This window comes from Myotis nattereri (genome assembly GCF_964212035.1).
Source record: "Myotis nattereri genome assembly, chromosome: 6".
Classification (NCBI taxonomy): Eukaryota; Metazoa; Chordata; class Mammalia; order Chiroptera; family Vespertilionidae; genus Myotis; species Myotis nattereri.
In genome coordinates, this window is record NC_138081.1 from 43,869,663 (window position 1) to 43,891,358 (window position 21,696).

The following is a 21,696-nucleotide window of genomic DNA, read 5'->3' on the forward strand; positions in this document are numbered from 1 at the left end:
CGGGAACCCCACACCAGGCCACGGACGATCTCAGTCGCAGGGGAAACCACTTCCGATGATTGTGGCAAGACCACCTCACGGAGTGTGCCTGGACACGAACTCTATTAATAGCATTTCAATATTTTTATAAATTTACTTTTGTCAAAAGGCGGAGATTTTCCTGCATGTAGAAGCGTTTAGGTAAAGTTATTGATGGGCATTTCCATGCCAAGTATATATTCTTCTTCCATGGTGGTACGTGTGGTTTGTGCAAAGTAATTTTTTTCCTGCTAGCCTTCTTAAAAATTAGACACTCTTTAAAACTTCCAGCTGGTCCTATAAACAATGTGATTTCTCAATGGAGTTATTCTCAGGGTCCTACCCCAAGAAGAATCTACTGTGGTGCTGGGTGCCAAGTAAAGGTGAAACGGCAGACACAGAGGCGGACAGTCACATTTCAAATCGAGTTAGAGACAAACATTCACGACAGTTAGGACTACTCTGAGGTGGACCCATTCAGTGCATGCCCTCAGGGTTTATATTGCTTTCTCTTGGGTCTGAGAAACTTTAGTTTTTTGTTAGTTTTGTTTTTTAAAGAATTACAAGGAATAGCTTTATCAACAGAACTGTCAACTGTTGTACTGCTTTGAAAAGTATCGACTGAAGTGTGTATAGTTTAAAATGAAAGAAATACTTCATCCTAGGAAATAAATCTAGTTTAAAAATAGGGAAGCCGAGGATGGGAGGGGGGTTCTCTCTTCCCCCGGCCAACGCAGAGAGAGAGAGAGAACACGGGAGTTGATGAACCTTGATTAGAAATGCGACTAGGTTTAAGGAAAAATGAAAAGACAGACACAAAAATAGAGTAAAAGCTGGGCCTGGGTGTGGCGTCTGCCCTCTGCTGGAGGGACAGATGCAGAGAAAGCCAGCACGGAAAGGAGTTTATTAAATACTCGAATCACAGGAAATTACATCACATCTGGGTGGGCCTTGAGTTCCTGGTGACATCATGAGATCCATCCCCTTAACACTGGGCGGGAAGGTCTAAACTGAGTGGTGTCCCAGTCTGTTGACCCGGTCCACCCCCAGGGCGTGGCTCTGCCTTTGCTCTGAGTTTCAGCCGACCTTAACAGCTGAGACCTTTTAAGATCTCAAGCTTTTATTTCACTAGTGTTCTAACCATGGGCTTTTCATGCTTGCGTAGGGGAGACAGCTCCACAGTGGTAAATGACCTTGCATTTGAAAGGCACATCACTTTATGCTACACAGTCTCCCGGTGTTTTTAGGACAAGCAATTCTTGTCTTTCCCAAGTGAGAGTCTTTTTTCCCCTTGAAAAAATTCAGCTTTCTTCATAGGGCCTTGGGCATATTATTTTTGGCGAATTCTCTGAGTAGTAATTTTAAATAGCTTCCTTAAAATGAGTATGATCTAAGAATACTTTTACAAAGAAGGTTCTGATTATTTCCATTAGGGACCAATGCTGTTCACTCACTCTGGCCATTATGGCAGCCTCAGCAGACAGAGTGAGTCTACTGGCTGCCCTGGGGCACTTGATACCTATTTCCTGAATGGTTATAAAAGGGCATTAGTTCAGGCCCTTATTTATTACTTTTTTTGTTGTTGTCAATCCTCAACCAACGATATATTTTTCATTGATTCTAGAGAGAGAAACATCAATCGGTTGGTTGCCTCATGCCTGAGCCCCAGCCAGGGACAGAACCTGACTGGTAATCAAACCCATGAACCTTTGGTGCACAGGATGACGCTCTACCCACTGAGCAACACTGGCCAGGCCCAGGCCCTTATTTCCAAGGGGTTTTAGTAATTTGTAGATGAATGAACCATGAAATTCAGGAACTACAGGCCTAATCTCTGGTCTGCTCTTCCTGGCAGTTTTGAGGGAACACATTCTCTTCTGTCATGACATACCCAAGTTACTGATTTTGCCAGAGCTCAAATTTATTTTATTTGTTATTATTATTTTTATGAATGGGGAGTTAAATCCTTGATTAGTATGCATAGGAATATCTGACCAGCTTATGATAAAATGGTTTGTAAATTGTGTCCAAAACAGCTGAAATTTAACACAAGTGTATGTTCTTTTATGTGAGTTGGTGAAAAAAATCATTCAATAAAAAATTTTAAAAGTAAATCAGTTATAACTATTATTGTGTCTGTATATATTTTTTTATGCAGGGTTTCAGCAAATATTAAATCAACTGTCATTTACTTAAAAATGATTCTATTTCATTCTAACCACATTTCACTAAGTAGTATTTTATTATTGTCACTAGTAGAATAGGGCTACTGACTCAAAAGATTTGTTCAGATCTTTTTTGAAAAATCATCTATATGATCATTGCAACTAAAGATGTTTCCAGGTGAATTTTGCACATTTATTGCAAACACACACACACAAAACTTCATCTTAGATGCTTACAAAATAATTCCTGGGATTTGAGTAAATTCAGAGTAATTTAGGGTGTTTAGTGTCAGTAGTTTGGTGTTTAAGGTTAAATTCTGACTATACATAATCTCCTTAAAATCATTGTGCTTTTCAAAAACATAACATGTAGCTCATTTTCTTTGCAGAGCTTTATTTGATTCTCCCATTCTCTTATCTTTTCTAACTGAATGATGAATCGATGGCAAAATCTTGTTCTCATCAGATGGGGTCACTGTATAGGATGCACAGTTTTTCATCCACTTATCATATACCGAAGGGGAGCAAACACCCTCAAATGGTTTTCTAAAGTCTGGGGAGGAAAATTCCCTGTTCACTTCTTTCTGTAATTAATAACTGGCAGTTGCATCCTGTGCATATGGTGTCATAAAATAATTTGTATTCCCAATTTGGGCTAATTTGCTTCACCCACAGGTGAGGTGTTGTCTTAATCTGCTCGGCTGTCATAACAAAATATCATAGACTGGTGGCTTAAACAATAGAAATTGATTTCTCACAGTTTTGAAGGCTGGGGATTTCAGCAAGGTAGGTTTCTGAAGCCCCTTTTCTTGGTTTGGAGGCCGCCGTCTTGCAGTGTGCTCCCATGACCTCTTCTCTGTTTACTCTCAGAGAGAGAGCTGTGAGCTCTTCAGTGGTGTCTCTTCATAAAGGGACTAATCCCCATCATGAGGGCTCCACCCTGGTGACCCCACCTAGCCCCAATGACCTCATTCAGGCCCCATTTTTTGGGGGTAGGGCTTCAACATATGAATTGGGGGTGGGGGTAGTGCACAAGCATTCAGTCCATAATAGGTGTCTATTCTAAACCCACAAGTTGCATCTTGGGCCAGGCCCAGGGAACTCACAAACATCCCAGTCACCAGAGGAACTAGGTTAAGGGCTATGTTAATATGTCTATAGAGAATGGCAGCTCAGGCCACTTTCATTATCATCATCTCAAGTGCTCATACCTGGGACATAGCAGGCAATTAATATATGCTTAAAGTATCAAGTATTCATTGGCATTATTTACTCTCTGCTACATGCTAAGCCTTCAAATAATTAGAGCTATTATCTTAAGTGTATACTGTATTAAAGATAAAGCTACATATCTAAATAATGGAAATATTTATTATAATGAGAATTTTACTCTCAGAATATTGTGGCACTTAAGGAATCAGATATTTGCCATATTCCCTACTGACTTATTTGAGTTTCTGATGAGCATGCCTTCAAACTGACAGGTCCCAGGCTCCTGCAGCGACTCCTCATCCTCTCCATCTGCCATGTAAACATTTAATAAGATAAACTCTGCCTCAGAACATGCCTCCAAAATACTTTTGTTTTAGTAATATTTTAAGCTTTCCAATAATATCTTAAGATCCCTTCACTTTCTTCAAGCACTGGGAAGAAGCTGGCTACTTAGAATATCTACTTCAATTCACAATGCAGCCAATATGTGAATTTATTATCTATTTTTACCTTCCACTATGGTTACCAAACTTTGGCTATGTGAGCACATTTCTATCTATATTTATAAATGTTTTATTAATACTCAAACTTGAACTTGTGTTATTAAAATTCTCTGTGTATGTATTCATAGCCTGAGAAGTGTGTATACTTTCACACATGTGGCATAGATAAGGGAAATACTTTGGAATCTCTTCATATAACTGAATACAGATGACTTTGGAAAGTTCTAGGCTTTTGCTCAGCCTATCCATTCCTTATTCTTCTCTATAGACATATGAAAGCATACCAATATGTTATGCTTATAATGATTGCGTAATCAGTATAACATTTAGTTTTGTCCAGTATGAGTTTTGGAGGGCAGTACATTATAGAAAGATTTTCATAAAAATTTTAACTTATATTTTAAAAAGTTGTTTAAAAGAAATGATAAAAATAATTTTAAAAAAATGAATAAAAAAGGGAAACATCAGTGGTCTACAGAATTGACTTGTTTTTATACTCAAATGCAATTCTAACCTCAAAAGTAAAGAAAAAAAATCTTTCCTCAATATTTTATGAAACTCCCAAAATATTGAATGTTAATGTGTGTTATTGAAAGCTTAGAATTGGCTATACAGCTGCACCTGATTTATGCATGCACTTAGCATTGTGGTTTATAGATACACCAACTCTGATATAATGGAAAAAATTCTGGATATGGAATAAAAGACCTTTAATTGTCTAACCGGAGCAGACTTCCCTGTATAAAGTAAATGTTCACCAAATATAATATCCTGACACTTGCAATTAGTTTTCTAAGATTACAGAAATCATATCTAATAAAAGAGAAACATGGTAATTAGCGTACGACTGCTACCCTTCTCATCGGCTAATCAGGGCGATATGCAAATTAACTGCCAGCCAAGATGGCGGCTGGCAGCCAGGCAGCTTGAAACTAACATGAGGCTTGCTTGCTTCAGTGACGGAGGACTCCAATGTTCCCTGCCTGCCGCTGTCGGCCTCTGAGCTGCAACTCTAAGCAACTACGTTACAAATATAGAAGCTAAACAAAACCCCAGAAACCTGCTTTAGTCGCCGGGCTTCAGCCAGTAGGATCGCAACATTGTTTCAAATACAGAAGGTAAACAAAGGCCAGAAACCTGCTTTCAGCAGTGGAGGCCTAAGAGCTGGAGCCTCAGAGCTAAAGCTGGCCCAGAAAAAAAGATAAAAAGGAGCGGTTGGGGGCTTCAGTCACCCGCCAGCCTGAAAACAGCCCTCAGACCCTCACCCAGACTGTCCAGGTACCCCAGTGGGGACCCCCACCCTGATCCAGGACACCCTTCAGGGCAAACCAGCCGGCCCCAACCCATGCACGAGGCCTCTATCCTATACAGTAAAAGGGTAATATGCCTCCCAGCACCGGGACCAGTGTGACAGGGGGCAGCACCCAAACCCCCTGATCGCCCTGCGGCTGTGTGTGTGACAGGGGGCAGGGCCACACCTCCCTATCCGCCCTGCTCTGTTCGTGACAGGGGAAGGCGCCCCAACCCCCTGATCAGCCCTGCGGCTCTGTGTGTGACAGGCTGCGGTGCCCCAACCCCCTGATTGGCCCTGCTCTGTGTATGGCAGGGTGCGGTGCCCCAACCCCCTACCCCCACTGGCCCTGCTGTGTGTGTGACGGGGTAGAGCCATAACCTCCCCATCAGCCCTGCCCTGAGTGTGAGAGTGGCGGCGCCCAAACTCCCTGATCCGCCCTGCTCTGTGTGTGACAGGGGGCGGTGCCCCAACTCCCCTATTGGCCCTACTCTGTGAGTGACAGGGGGAGCTCCCCAACCCCCTGATCGACCCTGCTCTGTGCGTGACAGGCGGGAGCTCCCCAACCCCCTGATCGACCCTGCTCTGTGCGTGACAGGGTACGGAGCCCCAACCCCCCTGATTGGCCCTGCTCTGTGCATGACAGGGGGTGGCGCCGCAACCTGCCCATCGACCCTGCCTTGAGTGTTACGGGGGCAGTGCCCCAACCCCCCAATCAGCCCTACCCTGAGTGTGACTGAGGGTGGCATCACAACCTCCAGATCCGCCCTGCTCTGTGCATGACAGGGGCGGCGCCCCAACTCCCCAATCAGCCCTGCTCTGAGCCCGACCAGGGGCTGCACCTAGGGATTGGGCCTGCCCTCTGCCACCCGGGAGCAGGCCTAAGCCAGCAGGTCGTTATCTCCCGAGGGGTCCCAGACTGCTAGAGGGCACAGGCCGGGCTGAGGAACCCCCCCCTCCCCCCCAAGTGCACAAATTTTTGTGTACCGGGCCTCTAGTTACTTAATATAATTGAAAGAAAGACTAGAATATTCTAAGAGCAGAGGTCAGCAATCATTTATCCCAGAACTAGTGTCAGTGTGAGTATGTGTGAGTGTGTGTGCTGCTGGCCCACTTGGGAGGATTGGGGTGATACAACTCTTGTTTTCTCAAAATAGTCATCTTCCACTCTCCACCGATATGTTACTCCTAAACTTCCAGCTACAGGCGTTTAGCTAGCAAACAATGCAATGCTCTTCTAAGAACTGCCCATTAAGGAGTTTATCTCTTCTCAGCTGGATGAACAATTCAGGGACTTCCCAAGAACAATCCCTAGAGTACTGAGGTCCCTGGCAGACAAGGAGAAGCCCCTTCCTGCTTCATGCACCCGCCCCTTACCGTCTTCCCCTTCCCATTAATTGACAGGAGTTAAAACTTTGCAATTTTGTTTTCCTTAGACTTTAAACTAGTGCTACTGACCCAGACACCAGATCGTAAAACACCACAAATCTCAGGATATAAGAGAAAAGAACATAATAATACAATAGAGAGTTCTGGGAGGATGTGAGAATTTTTTTCCTTAAAACTACTTTCAATGGATCAGTTGTTAGACAAATTTGCAGCCAACAACTTAGAAGATACAACTTTTAAATTCTTCAAAAACATTTCTTTGCAATGCCTACACAATGCTGTTTGTTTTTTTCTTTGAAAAATCAGGATTGGCTTGGTGCAAAGATCCCACTGCCAAACAAAAGTACCACTTTATCAAGCAATTGCCTGAAAATAAAAGTGTGTTATTTTTGAGACAACTGGATTTAGTCTTTTGCCACTGTACTTGAAACATTTACTTTAAAAGGCGTTCTTTGTGGCCTGGGAAAGTAAGTGACACTATTGTACCCACCAAATGGGCAGTGGTGCCACTTCATGTGGATGGTCTGTGACTGATGTGGTTCCCTAATCGGATGTCCTGGGCAACTGTCAGCCCGCATATAGCAGCATGTCTCTCGTGCACATACTCCCAGATGAAAGCTTGGGTTTCGGTGAAAACTAGTGTACCATTATGCTCCACGGACCACCTTTTTATAACCTGCAACTAAATGTGTCAATTTTTAGGCTAGGTCAAACAAAATACTCTTTGTGGCTTTCCTATTTTAAAGAATTTGGAAATGTTCTCTTTTGCTGGAATCATCTGTGACTTTCCAATAGAGCTACATATTCAGAGTCCATTGGATTTATGGTATTTCAGTGGTTTCCCTTAGCCTAGTGGTTTCTGAATTTGGCTGCTCATTGAAATAACCTAGGGAATTATTTCAGAAAGCCCGTTTCCAGCGCCTCACCAAAATCTTCCCTGCAGTCTCTCAGTGTGAAGCACAGACGTCTATATTTGATAAAGCTCTCCAAGTACATACGACGATCACCCAGGTTTGGGAACCACTATCATAACCTATCTTTCCTAAACTGATTGTTCTTCCACCTCGCACAGTTCTCCCTCTGCGCACAATATTTTTCTTTTTCTTCCAGGTTAAATGTTTTCTCAGTTTTACCTGCCTTCATGTTTTTTCTTGTAAACTCCCTCCAGTATGTTGGTGAGGAAAATGGTGACAAAACTATCAAATGCACAGGTGGGATTCTTTTCAGTATTTTTTTTTAATGCCCTCACATTTTTATTTTATACACTTGTCTTAGCATTTCTCTCAAAGATTCCTAAAGGGAGACTGCTGGCCAAAAGCTTTGTTCATTATATGTCCTAATAGCTACTGCCGATTGTGTACGTCCCAAAAAATCTTTTGCCTTTCTTCACTTTTTAAAAGTACAATAAATAACATGAAAGCTAGAGATCAAAGGAGACACTGAGAACCACTTGCAATCATTATGCCATATAGAAAGTGATTCAAATCTTTAACTTAAGATGGTGTGTTTTTAAAAAAATCCTCACCTGAGGATTTTTCCATGGAAGGGGAGGGAGAGGAGAGAGAGTGAGAGAGAGAGAGAGAGAGAGAGAGAGAGAGAGAGAGAGAGAGAGAGACACTTCTATGTGAGAGAGACACATTGATTGGTTGCCTTTTGCACATGCCCTGACCTGACCACATGAACCTGCAACCCAGGTATGTGCCCTTGACTGGGAATAGAACCTGCGACCCTTAGGTGCCTGGGCTGACGCTCTAACTGCTGAGCCAAACCGGCCAAGGCAAGATGGGTTTTAATTGGTGTTACTTCTTTTATTATAGTAAGCTGAAAAAGAATTATTAAAACTCTAATACCATCTATATCAGTGGTTCTCAACCTTCCTAACGCCGCGACCCTTTAATACAGTTCCTCATGTTGTGGTGACCCCCAACCATAAAATTATTTTCGTTGCTACTTCATAACTGTAATTTTGCTACTGTTATAAATCGTAATGTAAATATCTGATATGCAGGATGTATTTTCATTGTTGCAAATTGAACATAATTAAAGCATAGTGATTAATCACAAAAACAGTATGTAATTATATATTCAATACGTGTTTTCTGATGGTCTTAGGCGACCCCTGTGAAAGGGTTGTTCGACCCCCAAAGGGGTCGCAACCCACAGGTTGAGAACCGCTGATCTATATGTATGTAAAAAGCCAGTGACCAGAACGCTGTAACGTAACGACTGGAATGACTGGTTGCTATGATGCCCACTGCGGCCAGCGAACTGGCCCGATCAGGGGTGGGGCCAGCCAGCCAACTTCCTGAAGCCCCTCCCCCTGCCCGGCTTCACCCTAGATTGGCCCCCCCACCCTGATCAAGGGCAGGGCTGGCCAGCCAACCACCCATAGCCCCTCCCCCAGGCTGCTGCCCCTATCAGCCTCCCCACCCCATTTGGGGACAGGGCTGGCCAGCCCACTGTCCACAGCTGGCCCCACCCCAAATCGGCCTCCCCACCCCAATTGGGGGGCAGGGCCCTCCAGCCAATCACCCATGGCCCCTCCCCCCAGCTGACCCAACCCCAATCTGCCCCGATTGGGGCTGGGCCAGCTGGACCCCACCCGTGCATGAATTTGTGTACTGGGCCTCTAGTTTGACAATAAAAGCACTATGCAAGATATTCTTCAGTAATCAGAAATGTAATAGTAGCCCAGCAGTATCCAGACAGGTGAAGAGACCTTTAAGAACTAACATATTGTGTTCATCCTTCAGACACTTACCTGGCACTTAGGTGCTTATTGCTGAGGAGATGAACAGGGGGAGACAGACATTTCCTGTCTTTGAGGCTCACAGTCAGCCAAAGCAGATGCCATCTTTCCAGCTGATTATAACACAACTAGAGGCCCAGCGCACAAAATTCATGCAGGGTAGGGTCCCTGGGCCTGGCTTGCAGTCAGGGCTGATCTTCCCTGGCTGCTGGCAGCCAGCCCTGCCCCCCACCACTGGCTGCCCTCTGTGTGTGGGGCGACCAGGAGGGGCGATTGGAGCCCCAGCACCACCTGTGTCCGCCGCCACCCACCCCCAGTTCCTGGTTCCCCATCAGGCAATCAGGGCCTGCAAACTGGGGGCAGCTCCTGTGTTGAGCATCTGGCCCCTGGTGGTCAGTGTGTGTCATAGCCAACCAGTCGTTCCGTCGTCTGGTCGATTTGCGTATTATGCTTTTATATATATAGACTAGGGGCCCGGTGCACGAAATTCGTGCACTGGGTGTGTGTGTGTGGGGGGAGTGTCCCTCAGCCCAGCCTGCCCCCTCTCACATACTAGGAGCCCTCAGGCGTTGACCCCCATCACCCTCCAATCACTGGATTGGCCCCTTGCCCAGGCCTGACACCTCTGGCCTAGGCGTCCGGCCTGGGCAGCGGGGACCTGCAGTGGCAGCAGGGGGTGGGAGGGGGGGCTGCGATCGCGTGGGCTCCGCCCCTGCCTCTGCAGGATGCCTTTAGCTGAGACGTCCAGCCCGGACAGCGGGGACCCACAACTGCAGCGGCCCCACGATCGTGGGCTTCGCTTTAGGCCCAGGCAAGGGGCCCCTAGCTCCTGGGACTGCCAGCTTCGACCGTGCCCAGCTCCCATCGCTGGCTCCACCCCTACTTCCTGCTATCACTGGCCAGGGTGGAAAAGGCACCTGATTCTCCGATCATGGCTGGGGGGCAGGGCAAAGGCGGCCCCAGGGCCGCCTTTGCCCTGCCCCCCAGCTCTTAGCTCCCCCCTGGGTTTCAGATCACTGTCAGTGGCAGGGGGCTTCTTCCTGCTTTCCCTTTCGCCTCCCTGCATTGTGCCTACGTATGCAAATTAACTGCCATCTTGTTGGCAGTTAACTGCCAATCTTAGTTGGCAGTTAACTGCCAATCTTAGTTGGCAGTTAATTTGCATATAGCCCTGATTAGCCAATGAAAAGGGTATCGTCGTACGCCAATTACCATTTTTCTCTTTTATTAGTGTAGATATGTTAAATGCCATAAAAGCTGTTGAAAATTGTGCTCTGAGAAGAACAGGGTGAGGAGTCATGATGGACAAGAGGAATTCAGCTGCACTGGTGGGGTTGGTGAGGTACTTTCAGCAGAGGGCCCTGTGTGGGCCAGCACAGTGCTTGGTGTCCCCTGGCATGAGTGGTGGTGTGGTCACACACAGAACAGTGTGCTTGTGCACTTGTGTGCACACATGCACAGGGTGGAGTTGAAGCAGAGGTAAGGCTAGAAAGGCACACTGACCGTGTGCAGGGACACCATAAGTAAATTGGACCAGAGCTGAAAATTATCCAGAGAGTTTAAGTTTTGGAGTGCCCAGAGGACCTCACCCAGCATCTCAGCTGTGAGACAATTCCCCTACAAGGACACCATGTCACTCACCAATGGAGGACTCTTGTCCAATGGAAGAAAAGATTCTTTTTAAAAAATTCAATATTAAACTTAAAATGATTTACAACCTAACACAACATTTCTATTACAATATGCCTACAAAGGAATATAGGATCAAATGTAATGTATAAAAAGTATATTATATCATCAGATACTAGCTCTGCAACTCACTTCCCAAGACACAAAACTAGGTAACGAAGGGAAAGTTAGTTTTAGAAATAAGGGTATGCTTCCATTTGAGAAATATTTCCATTGAGATTGGACTACTTTTTGAAAAAACTACTTGGAACATCTAGTTGTAGGCATAAAGCCACCCAATTTTGTTAAAACAGGCTAATCTACATTTTGTGTCTGAGTGACTATGCATGCAAGTGTGTGAGTAAACTCACATTATTCTCCAACTTCTATGGGGAATTCTCACAAAATCATTATGGATTTAATTGCCTATTTTAAAAGAAAATTTCATCCTCTTCTGTTTTGGAATATGGAATTTCAGGTTAGGGGGCAGCAGCCAGAGTCCCAAATTTAATGGCAGCTGATTAAAATTGCTCTTTTCCCCCTTATTTTTAATTTATTGTAAAATTATCAAAACTATATTCGCATGGACAGCATTTCTCAACCTGAATGTTTTAAAATTTTTAATATTTTGTATGTGTGTGTCACTGGAAACAGACTTTTTCCACCCCTAAAAAAAAGAGTGAGAAAAAGATTATGTTTGCATTTTCTTTGTTCAAGATGTTTATTGCATCTCAGAGGGCATACATGCATTGGGTTTTTAAACTGAAATACAAAGAAAGCCATTTTGAAATTGGTTTTAGGTAATTTTCCCCCATTACAGTGTATGTTATCCCCACAATAAATTCAGTTACAACCACTTTAAAATGGTACCATACATCTATTAAATAATTTGAAAAATAGGCAGACACCTTTCCAACCCAATATGCTTTTACAAAGAGCTGCCAAGCCACTAGCAACACTGATCAACAGTGACCTCGTTTATGCATCGAAATCTTAAGCCAAGCCATCAGCACAGACAGTATGACAACAAATTAAAAAGTGAAGAATACAGTATGTACAGTAAAGGATACAATTTTCTGAATCAGTTTAAATTCTAATCACAATGGTACAACAAAACCTACTTTGAGCTCGGTTGAGGGATGGAAGAACACCTGTCTACAGAACACACAGAGAAATACTAAATTAACAGGTGTACATAAAATTCACAATAAAGTCAAATATTTGCAGCAATTTTTCAATTACAGATACACCTTGGGGTGCCTTCATAATATCACTTGAATAGCACATCTCCAATTGCACTTGTATGGACATGATAGAAACAGACCCTTGACTTTTCAGTGCATTTAATCAAGAATGAATAAATAGGCCAATTTAGATGCAAAACCTGTCAAATATAATTAAAATATAGATTTTAATATAGCAGTGATTAAATAGGGAATTCTCACATTTTTTTTCCCATTCTTGATAAGGTAGCTTCAAGGAGAAATATTTATTATGGACATTAACCTTTATATTTTTTAAAATAAAATTTCTTAACATATACAGTGCCACAAAAATAAACATTTCTCACAACAGTTGAAGTTCCTGTGATTGGAAAAATGTATTCCACACCAAAAAAAGTTTTGTATATTTAAGTGTTTTCCTTACTATTTGATATTATCACACTATTCCTGTAACAGAGATGCAGAAGAAAAGAGAATTTATGGAGAGTTTAGGTTTGTCCAAAAGTTATATATACATTGAAACCTTCAAAAACACAGACACATCTTTCCAAATGGCTCACCACACAACAGCTGCATCATCCGTCCATGGGCGAGGCCAGAAAAGCACTAGGGCATGAGAAACATCCACTCATTGTTTACATCATACAACACACAAATGACCCAAATACACTACACGTCTGAGAGCAGGGGTAACAGCTAGGGGAGTACACATTCCTAAGGTTCACTTTCACAGCTGTGCTACGCGTTTCAGGAGAGAAGTTATGAGTAAGCATTGGGTTTGGTACTGGTGGCTCACTTTGTAAGTCTGGGCATCAATCTTATCTGAAGTCTCCAAACTCATTATTTTTTTTTCCTATTCAGTCACAAAAATTGCAGCTGTAAAGATAAAAAGCACTTGAATTAAAAAAACAGTATTATATACTCTTCACGCATTTTATTTATCTCCCTTGCAATTTTACTTCATAGGTAGTACAAAAAATCTTGATGCAAAACGTTTCTATATTACAAGATTCACCTTCATGTACCTTTAGCCATTCTCTAAAATGAGCTTGAAATCTCAGCCAGGAAATAAAAAAGCCCACACATTTTAATGTATAGTTTTGTTTTAGAAAAAAATTATATCAGCAGAATTTTGGAATTTGGATACTTAAAAATCTTAATAGTAAGACATTCAGTCTCAATTAAGAACAGCTAATGTGTAGAAAAGAGCAGTGAAAAAAAGGGAATGGCAGGGACTTCTATTGTTATTATTATTGCTGTTGTTGTTACTATTAATTTATTTTTAGTTATGGTGCTCAATGTGTCATCCAACGGTTAAACAAGTGACAGAATAGAAGAGAAAGGAGATATTCTTGGTGACTCAATGCCTTCATTTACTCTACTCCCACCCACACTTCACCAGTCATCTTTGCCATGAAACCTTGCCTGGGTCTTTAAAGCTTGGCCCTGTGGGTAACTCTTCACAAAACAGTCAGTGTGTGTCTTCCTCTTGACTGTGAATCCCTGAGGGACTGTTTCAAGGATCTCTGTTTTGGGTATTTAACAGCATTCTTGACATATGATAAGAGCAATACACTGAATAACAGGCAGAAACAAAAGGCTGCTCTGTGCAATGCCCTTGGTCACTCCTGGAATTTCAATTGCTCATTGTCTTACCCAGGGGTCCTCAAACTACGGCCAGCGGGCCACATGCAAATACAAATATTATATTTCTTCCCGTTTTATTTTTTTACTTCAAAATAAGATATGTGCAGTGTGCATAGGAATTTGTTCATAGTTTATTTTCTTAAACTATAGTCCGGCCCTCCAACGGTCTGAGGGACAGTGAACTGGCCCCCTGTTTAAAAAGTTTGAGGATCCCTTACCTATGCCTCCATCAGCCCAGTCCAACCCAAAGTGGAATATAAAAGGCACAAGAGAAATTACTTGGCTGAGATGTCAAAGCTTTAAATTATTAACTTTGTATAAGAAAAGAAATAAAGCAGTAATTTAAAAAATCTTAGTGGGCACTAGAGAAAGTTTAAAAATATACGGATATAAATGCATAATGAAAATAACACTGGGCAGTGGTCCAAATGTTCAACACTGCTAATCCAGCGTGACCGTGGGTAATCACCTCATGCCAAGTGTCAGCTTCTTTAGCTGTGAAATGAGACTATCTAGCCAGCTTATCTCACTGCGTTTGATCTCCTACAGAGAAGATCAAAGAAGATAATGACTGAGAGGGGTATGGAAAGTACTGAAAATAATGAAAAGCAGCACTATTACTGCTCATCACACTCAGCAAGTATCTGTGGAGAACCTCCCCACTGTGTAAGGTGCTGGGGTGAACAGTCAACTTTTCCTTCATCATAATAAATTCACTATTAATCACTTCATATTATGTTAGGAATTTAAAACTAGAATGTTAAAATTTAAAAATTCTACTCGAATGTAGAAAAGCAAAGGGTAATAATCTAAGTTTTACTTGATGAGGCCAAGAAAGGCTGAAGAAGATAAAAATACAGTATGTAGGCAAGTATATTCTTAGGTGATTTCTAAATATAAATATCATAAATGCTACCTTTATATAAATTTCAGCCACAATTTACCAAGTAGCTTGAACAACTTTCTGCTTTATCAGTGTAATATCTATGCCTTCTGGTCTAAGGACAATTTGGAGATTTGTCTTTCTCTTAGTTTTATAAATTAAGTAAGATTTTAAAAAAATCATTGATAATTCATTAATAGCTTTTAACATTGATTTAAAATATAAATACTCAAATTATCATTATCATATACATGTATTAAAAACACAGAAGTACAAATATCATACCTGAAATAGCTAAGCATTGCACAGGTAAATACTATAAGCCCACAGGAAAAGCTCAATATTAGATACCTTAAATTGTTTACAAGAAATCCTTGATGTTAAGATCCGCTAATGGGTCCTTTGCTGGAGGTTTCTTGGGACTCTGAGTGGCAGGTGTAGGGCTTGGAGAAAGCTAATGGGGAAAAGCCAGCCCCAGAGAGAAGAAATAGAAAGCAAACAAGAAAGATAGATAAGCATTAGGCCGAACACGCACCACAGAAAACACACATGCAGAAGATTAGATGGCTAAGGGTTTACAAAACCGACTTTGTTCTACTTAGTCACAGTGTTGTGCTTAATTTTGGACTTGTAAAATGCACTTCAGATGATATTTGGCTTTTTTGAAATTCTTTCATATCAGATGCAGCCAAAGAAAAATTGGATGACTCTGGTAGAACAATATAGATATGAGTTAGAGAAGATGTGAAAGGCTAGTCACATAAAGATATTATGAATAAACAGTGAGCAAAACAAAATAATCAATTTCTCTGTACAAAAGCATTTTGACTTTGGTTTATTAGTACCACTCAACTAATGAAGAAAATTTAAAGGACTTCTTTTATAGGGAGAGTGAGTTTGAAGAAAACATTGAAGAGTAACAGTTTGCAGAAAGCCACATAAGAAATTACTTAAAATTATTAGCTAAATATACTAGGATTTCATATAAAGTATTTCAAGTGAAAACCAGTCCAGTTTGAGGCACTGTCTGTCTCAGATGAGCAAATAGTTTCCTGGTTATAAATGTCACTAAATTCCAACATCGCCTGTCTAACTTGCAGAAAAGACTAATTATTCAGCACTATAGGAAATAATCATACTGAATTTGCAGGAAAAGCAGCGAAGAATTACTTTACCTGGTGTCTGTTTGACACCTAAATTATTTAATTGTGCGACAGAAATAGGTTCTGGGATCAGGCTTCTGCAGGAATGTTAGGGTACAAGGCCTTGTTTTGGTTATGTAAACTATGTAGAATAGTAACCTTTGAGCCTAATTAATCTCCAATGCTCACATGATAGAAACCTCAGAAATATGGGATTTCAGGGCAGGGATGTATGTTTTTATTGGTTCAGTAAACAGCTCCAAGCATTTTTCAGAAGTGTTCCTATGTCCAGAAACTATTGACTGACTGCAGAATCTGTCAGTCAAATTTCCATTTAAAAAACTCAATTCATACTTCATAGGAAGATCAAGACAAAAATGACTATAAAGGTTGGAGTTGTTTAGAAGAAACTCAAGGACTGATTCATAATTAATAATTAGGTGAGATGATAACAACATCATAATACCAACCAACTGAGGAATAATGGGATTGTCCAGGCATCCCATCAGTAAAAAAAAGCTGATCTGTTTTCTGAAGCTACAAGTCATGTTTATTATCTAGTATAATCAGCTATGCTTCATCTCTGATATAGGATATACATCTAAAAATTGTATAAGTATGACATGCCATTTCCTAGATTACTATAAATGTGGTTAAATGATTAAAACATCGTTTTCATCATACAATCTACTTCTCAAGTTTATTCTTTGAATTAAGTAAACAAATTGATACTATGTAACACTGGCATTATGCTAAAAAAACAACTACCTGAAATAATAAATAATAATTAATTTATTTGTAAAGTTTTCAGCACACCAAGTTCATAAAGATAGAAACATTTTCCTTTTTTCAAAAAGGTGGTAAATAGTCATGGATATATTCAACCATCAAGGTATCACACCTGATAAATGAGATCCTTCTTAGAAATTAAAAATATCTAGACTAAATTTAACCTTACTATCATCCCCCAAACGTTCCTCACTCTCCCCAAAAAGCAATTCTAGGAAGGGTTCATAATCTCAGATCAGACTAGAACATTTCTCATGCAGACAATGCTTTGGTTATGGCATTGAAGGCCAATGTTCCTCACATTTTAAATTTATCTCTTTGAACACCTAACACCATTCTCTCTCCTGGTCACTGTGGCTTTTGAGGGATTAAAGTAAAAAAGTTGAAAGTACATGTTGGGAACAGGTAGAAAATGGATTTAAAGATGATTCAAGGAACAAAGGGGATTAATGTCCATTCAGAAAGTTCACAGAAGGAATCCTATGGATAAGGCAATATAAATACCCATTGGTAAGTTAAAAATATAGAAGCAAAAACGTTTACTGACATTGTTAAAAGGTATTTGACTTGTTTGCTTTAGTTTGTTCAGCATGGTGCTAGCAAAGCTATATCTTGGTGTTCTGACTATATCTAAGTAGGTTTCTCGTGGTGCAAACCTCCTTGGTTCTACATACTAGATCTCCACCAGGCAATTTTTAAGAGAACCCAAGAAAGGGTGACTCACCAGCATGACTATCACTACCAGCAGCAAAAGCAGTTCTACAAAGTGCACATATTTTAGCTCCTATGTTAATGAAGGTAGCACAATGTTTAGTAAGAAACTGGGCCTCACCTAAAGGGAGGTTTGCCTTTTCTCCTGGGTACCCTCTAAACCTTTGCAATTTCCTAAGTGACTTTGTTAGTAAGGTTGGATTTTTGAAAGTACACCTGAAAGTTTATGCTAACAAGATAGCTCAAAGTGGGGGCTAGCCATGACAGAAAAAACCAACCGTGTGATTCGAGAGTTGGGTCACATGATATCGCTCTGAATTTTAGGGAGGAGAGGGGGTGGATAGATTAAGTTCAACCACATTGGCAATAATTCTATTAATCTTTCCTATATAATGGAACTTCACTAAAAACTCTGCACACGTAGCTTCCTGGGTTGGCAATACTGCATGAGTACTGTCACACACTGATGCCAGGTGGGTAAACCCATCCTTGAGGACAAAGAAGCTTCATGCTTGGAACCCGCCCAGAATTCACCCTCTGTATCTCTTCTTTTGGCTGGATTTAATCTGTATCCTTTCACTATCATAAAACTGTAATTTTAAATTTAGTGCTTTCCTGAGTTCTCTGAGTCATACTAGGAAATTATCTAATCTAAGGGTGGTCCTGGGAACCCTCAAATTTGTAGGCAGCTGATCTGAAGTGAACATGATCCACGGGATTCCCAAACTTGTGTCTGAAGTGAGGGTAGTCTTAAGGGGACTGCTCACTTAGACGTTACAGTTTGGCAAACTCATTGAAGTTAGGGTTACAAGTCTTGGGCAAACTTGGTAGTCTGGAGGACAGTGTTCTTAACCTTGAGTTTGGCTAACTCTGGAAACACATAATAAAACTGTGGATCAGAAGTACTCCTTTTTCTGGAATAAATACATACTTTCAATGCCTAGTTGTCCTCAGGAACCATTCTGAATGAAGTAGGAGAGGAATGGTGGGACTTTAAGACAGGTAGTTATTTCTATCATTTTCCTCTAAACCTCTCAGTATTGCTAGTTTGTCTTCCATGTTCCCTTTACTTCTGAAGTAACGGATAGGATATTAAGTAAACACATGTCAACAGTTTTCCACACAGCAGTTTAACGCTTAGCAATGAATGTCCTTATTCTGTGGACATTTACACGGACCTGGGTGCCGGGTACAGCTGCAGCTCCAAAGGGTGGCCTCATCATGGGCTGTGCAAACATGACCGGCTGCTGCGGCATCATGGGCATGCCTGTCCCAGCCGGAGGCTGAAAAGGAACAGTGGTTCACAGCCTGAGTGGAATCCACTACAGCAAGGTCCTAGCAGTTATGTCTTTAATATGCTCCTGAAAAATCCTGAGGACTCCAGGACCAGGAGAAAGTATAATTTGTGCTTCGACGCTGGAGGATGGCAGAGAATCACGGAGGCACAGAAGCGGGGCTGGCCACACAGCATCCTCACCCCAACCAGGCTTTGTTCTGTTTATTTGCCTTCTGTAAGCATAATTCTTAAAGAGGTAAACCTTGTTTCCTTATGGATGATGGCCCTAAAATTTGCTAGTGATGAAAGTGGTAAGTGAAAAGTCCTAGCATAGGGATTAAGAATAGATTTTGATGATTGAGCTAAGAATGTTTGATAAATATTACTCCAAAAATAACATAACAATGTACTATAGAAATTATTTTGACAGGAATAATTTTAACTATTTTGTATGTGACTTTATCATGTCATGTGTAGACTACTAATGTCTAAAGCAAATGAGGTAACTTTTTAAGTTTTACCTTACTGCATTTTGGGAAGAATTGCATTTCATAGCAGTATTTTTTAATCTGGGATCGGGCAATTTGGCAAAGGCCTTAGAAATGTCAATTACACTTTTTAGTGCAGGTTGTCACTCACCATTCCAAACCCTGCTCCTGGTTGTCCAACAGTTGGAGCCCCAGCACCAGGAGGGACTGAACTGGTTGGAGGTACAGCTCCTTGCTACCATAAAAACCACAAGACAAACATACACACAAAATAACAAGACGACAAAAAAAAGAACAAACATAATTTTGTTTAAAATGACAATACAATTTTAAAATGCATACGTCTTAAGTATATGTAGATATGCAAAGAATTTTCAAATTTTAGTTTCAAATTTTAAAAAATGGGTCTAGCTGCACCATGACAATTATATGAGCATACTTACCAAACTGATGTTCACTGTTGTAGTGCTATTTGAGCTCGTTGGCTAGCTGATGAGTTATAGCATTAGGTTTCCTCTCTACCTCCTTATATATCTCTCTTCCACCCTCATGAAAAATGAGTCAAATTTATCTAAGCTTTTCCTTTTCTCACCTAAGGATACACACTTTCCCAAAAATGTATACACACACTTTGAATAATTATAAAGGCAGTGTGTATATATATATGTTTTGAGTTTAGAAAAAGAAGAAGGGAGAGGGAGAAGGAGAGGGCGAGGGAGATGAAGGGAGAGAGAGAAGGAGGGAGGGAGGGAGGGAGGGAGGGAGGGAGGGAGAGGGAGAGGGGGGGGGAGAGAGAGAGAGAGAGAGAGAGAGAGAGAGAGAGAGAGAGAGAGAGATCAATGTAGGAGAGAAACATCAATCAGTTGCCTCTCACATGTGCCCTTATTGGGCATCAAACCCACAACCTAGGTATGTGCCCTGACCAGAAATTGAATCCGCAACCCTTTGGTGTATGGGTTGATGCTCCTACCATCTGAGCCACCTAACCAGGGACCCCCATTTTTAAATTATTCTTTTTTGTGTTATACTTGCTCTTCTCTGACTTGAGTGTTGTACATTTGCACAACTGCCAAAATTCTTAGTTTTAGGAAGCACTTAAAAGGCTGCACACACATCCCATTTCAGACACGGGTCTGGCAGTTTTCAGTCATACCCCCAAACCCTCTAATATCTCCCTTATGTCTAAAATCCACCATACGGCAATGCCTTAAAGTTAACTATTAGAGCAAAATTCTAATTAAAAAAGGAAATATTACAGTGATGTCAGCAAAAATGGTGAAGTAAGGAACTTTAAAAGCCACCCCCCCCCAAAAAAAAATAATGGCTAAACAAGCAAAAAGTCATAATCAACTATTTGGAACTCTGGAAACTAAATAACAGTTTACAGCAACCTAGAAGGTAGTTATTCAGAAATATCAGTTGAATCTTAATAAGAATAGTGAACTTTGAGGCATTTTAACTTATTCTAGTTCCATCCACTCTTTTCTACTTAAGCTTCAGTCTTTTCTACTTAAGCTACAGCACATATTCCCAGTAATATTACCAGAGGGAAGCAGAATATATTTAATTATTTGCTTTGTCTTGTCTGGGTGGATCCCTGGAAAGAATGGCTCAAAAGTTTGTCTTTGTCTTGCCAAACTGGGAATGTACCTAGTGTTAAAGCTGCTAACTTAAGTCACTTGTGGAAAATACTTACAGGCAAATAGTTCAGATGTTGCTGTCTGAGGCAACAGATAACAGTCAGGGCAAATAGTAGACTAAGCAGAAAGCTTGGGAGGAAAGGCTGGAGAATGAGATGCTTTGGGGATTTAGACTTTGAAGAACTTAGACACACTCCTGGAAATTTAGAAGGCCATGAGCACGCCCAGGAAAGGCTTGAGAAGTCCTCTGGCTCACCTTGATGCTTTCAGCAAGCAGTAAGTGATTGCTAAGGTAGAGTTGCAAACTGCCTGGTGGAGTTTGAAGACATGCTGCAACACACACTCAGAGCTCCTCTATAAAAGCTAGGAGATATTTTATATTCTGGGAGTTTTATATAATTATCAACTGACCTACATTAAATAAAGAAACAGAGACTTCAATGGTCACACTTGACAAAGAACACAGACTACAGAATTAATTCAGAATGGCCACTAAACAAAAAGCAAACAACTAAAAAAGTAGCAACAACAAACCTTTGGGGAAGGGGTAGAATCTGATTTTGAGTTGCCACATTATAATATTCAAAATTCCCAGGTTTCAACAAAAAATTGTGAGGTATACACATAGGAATGTATAGTTCATACACAGGAGAGCGATCTCAAATCAATTACTTAAACTTCAATCTTAAGAACAAACTAAATCGAAAGTAAGCAAAGGAGGTAAATAATAAATATTAGACTAGAGATAAATGAAATAGAGAATAGAAAAACAAAGTAGAAAAGAGAAGAAATCAAAGTTGAGTCTTTGAAAAGATCAATGAAACAGACGAACTTGCAGTAGACAAACCAAGAAAAAAAGAGCAAAACTTATTAATCAGAATGAGGAATGGAAGTGGAGACAT

General features: G+C 41.0%; 1 protein-coding gene across 2 annotated transcripts in view; it reads right to left on the reverse strand.

Moving 5' to 3' along the window:
• Positions 1 to 11,686: 11,686 nt before the first annotated feature.
• SNAP91 (synaptosome associated protein 91) overlaps positions 11,687 to 21,696 on the reverse strand; it is a 126,353-nt gene continuing 116,343 nt past the window's right edge. The window contains exons 26-29 of one of the 2 annotated variants that reach the window (XM_081094404.1): positions 19,306 to 19,389; positions 18,569 to 18,673; positions 15,100 to 15,202; positions 11,687 to 13,094 (exon numbers count right to left, since the gene is read on the reverse strand). In XM_081094404.1, the coding sequence (XP_080950530.1) occupies positions 15,110 to 15,202; positions 18,569 to 18,673; positions 19,306 to 19,389 (282 nt within the window). In that variant the 3' untranslated portion in view covers positions 11,687 to 13,094; positions 15,100 to 15,109. The remainder of the gene's footprint in view (positions 13,095 to 15,099; positions 15,203 to 18,568; positions 18,674 to 19,305; positions 19,390 to 21,696) is intronic. The other variant, XR_013996172.1, reaches the window with a different exon arrangement.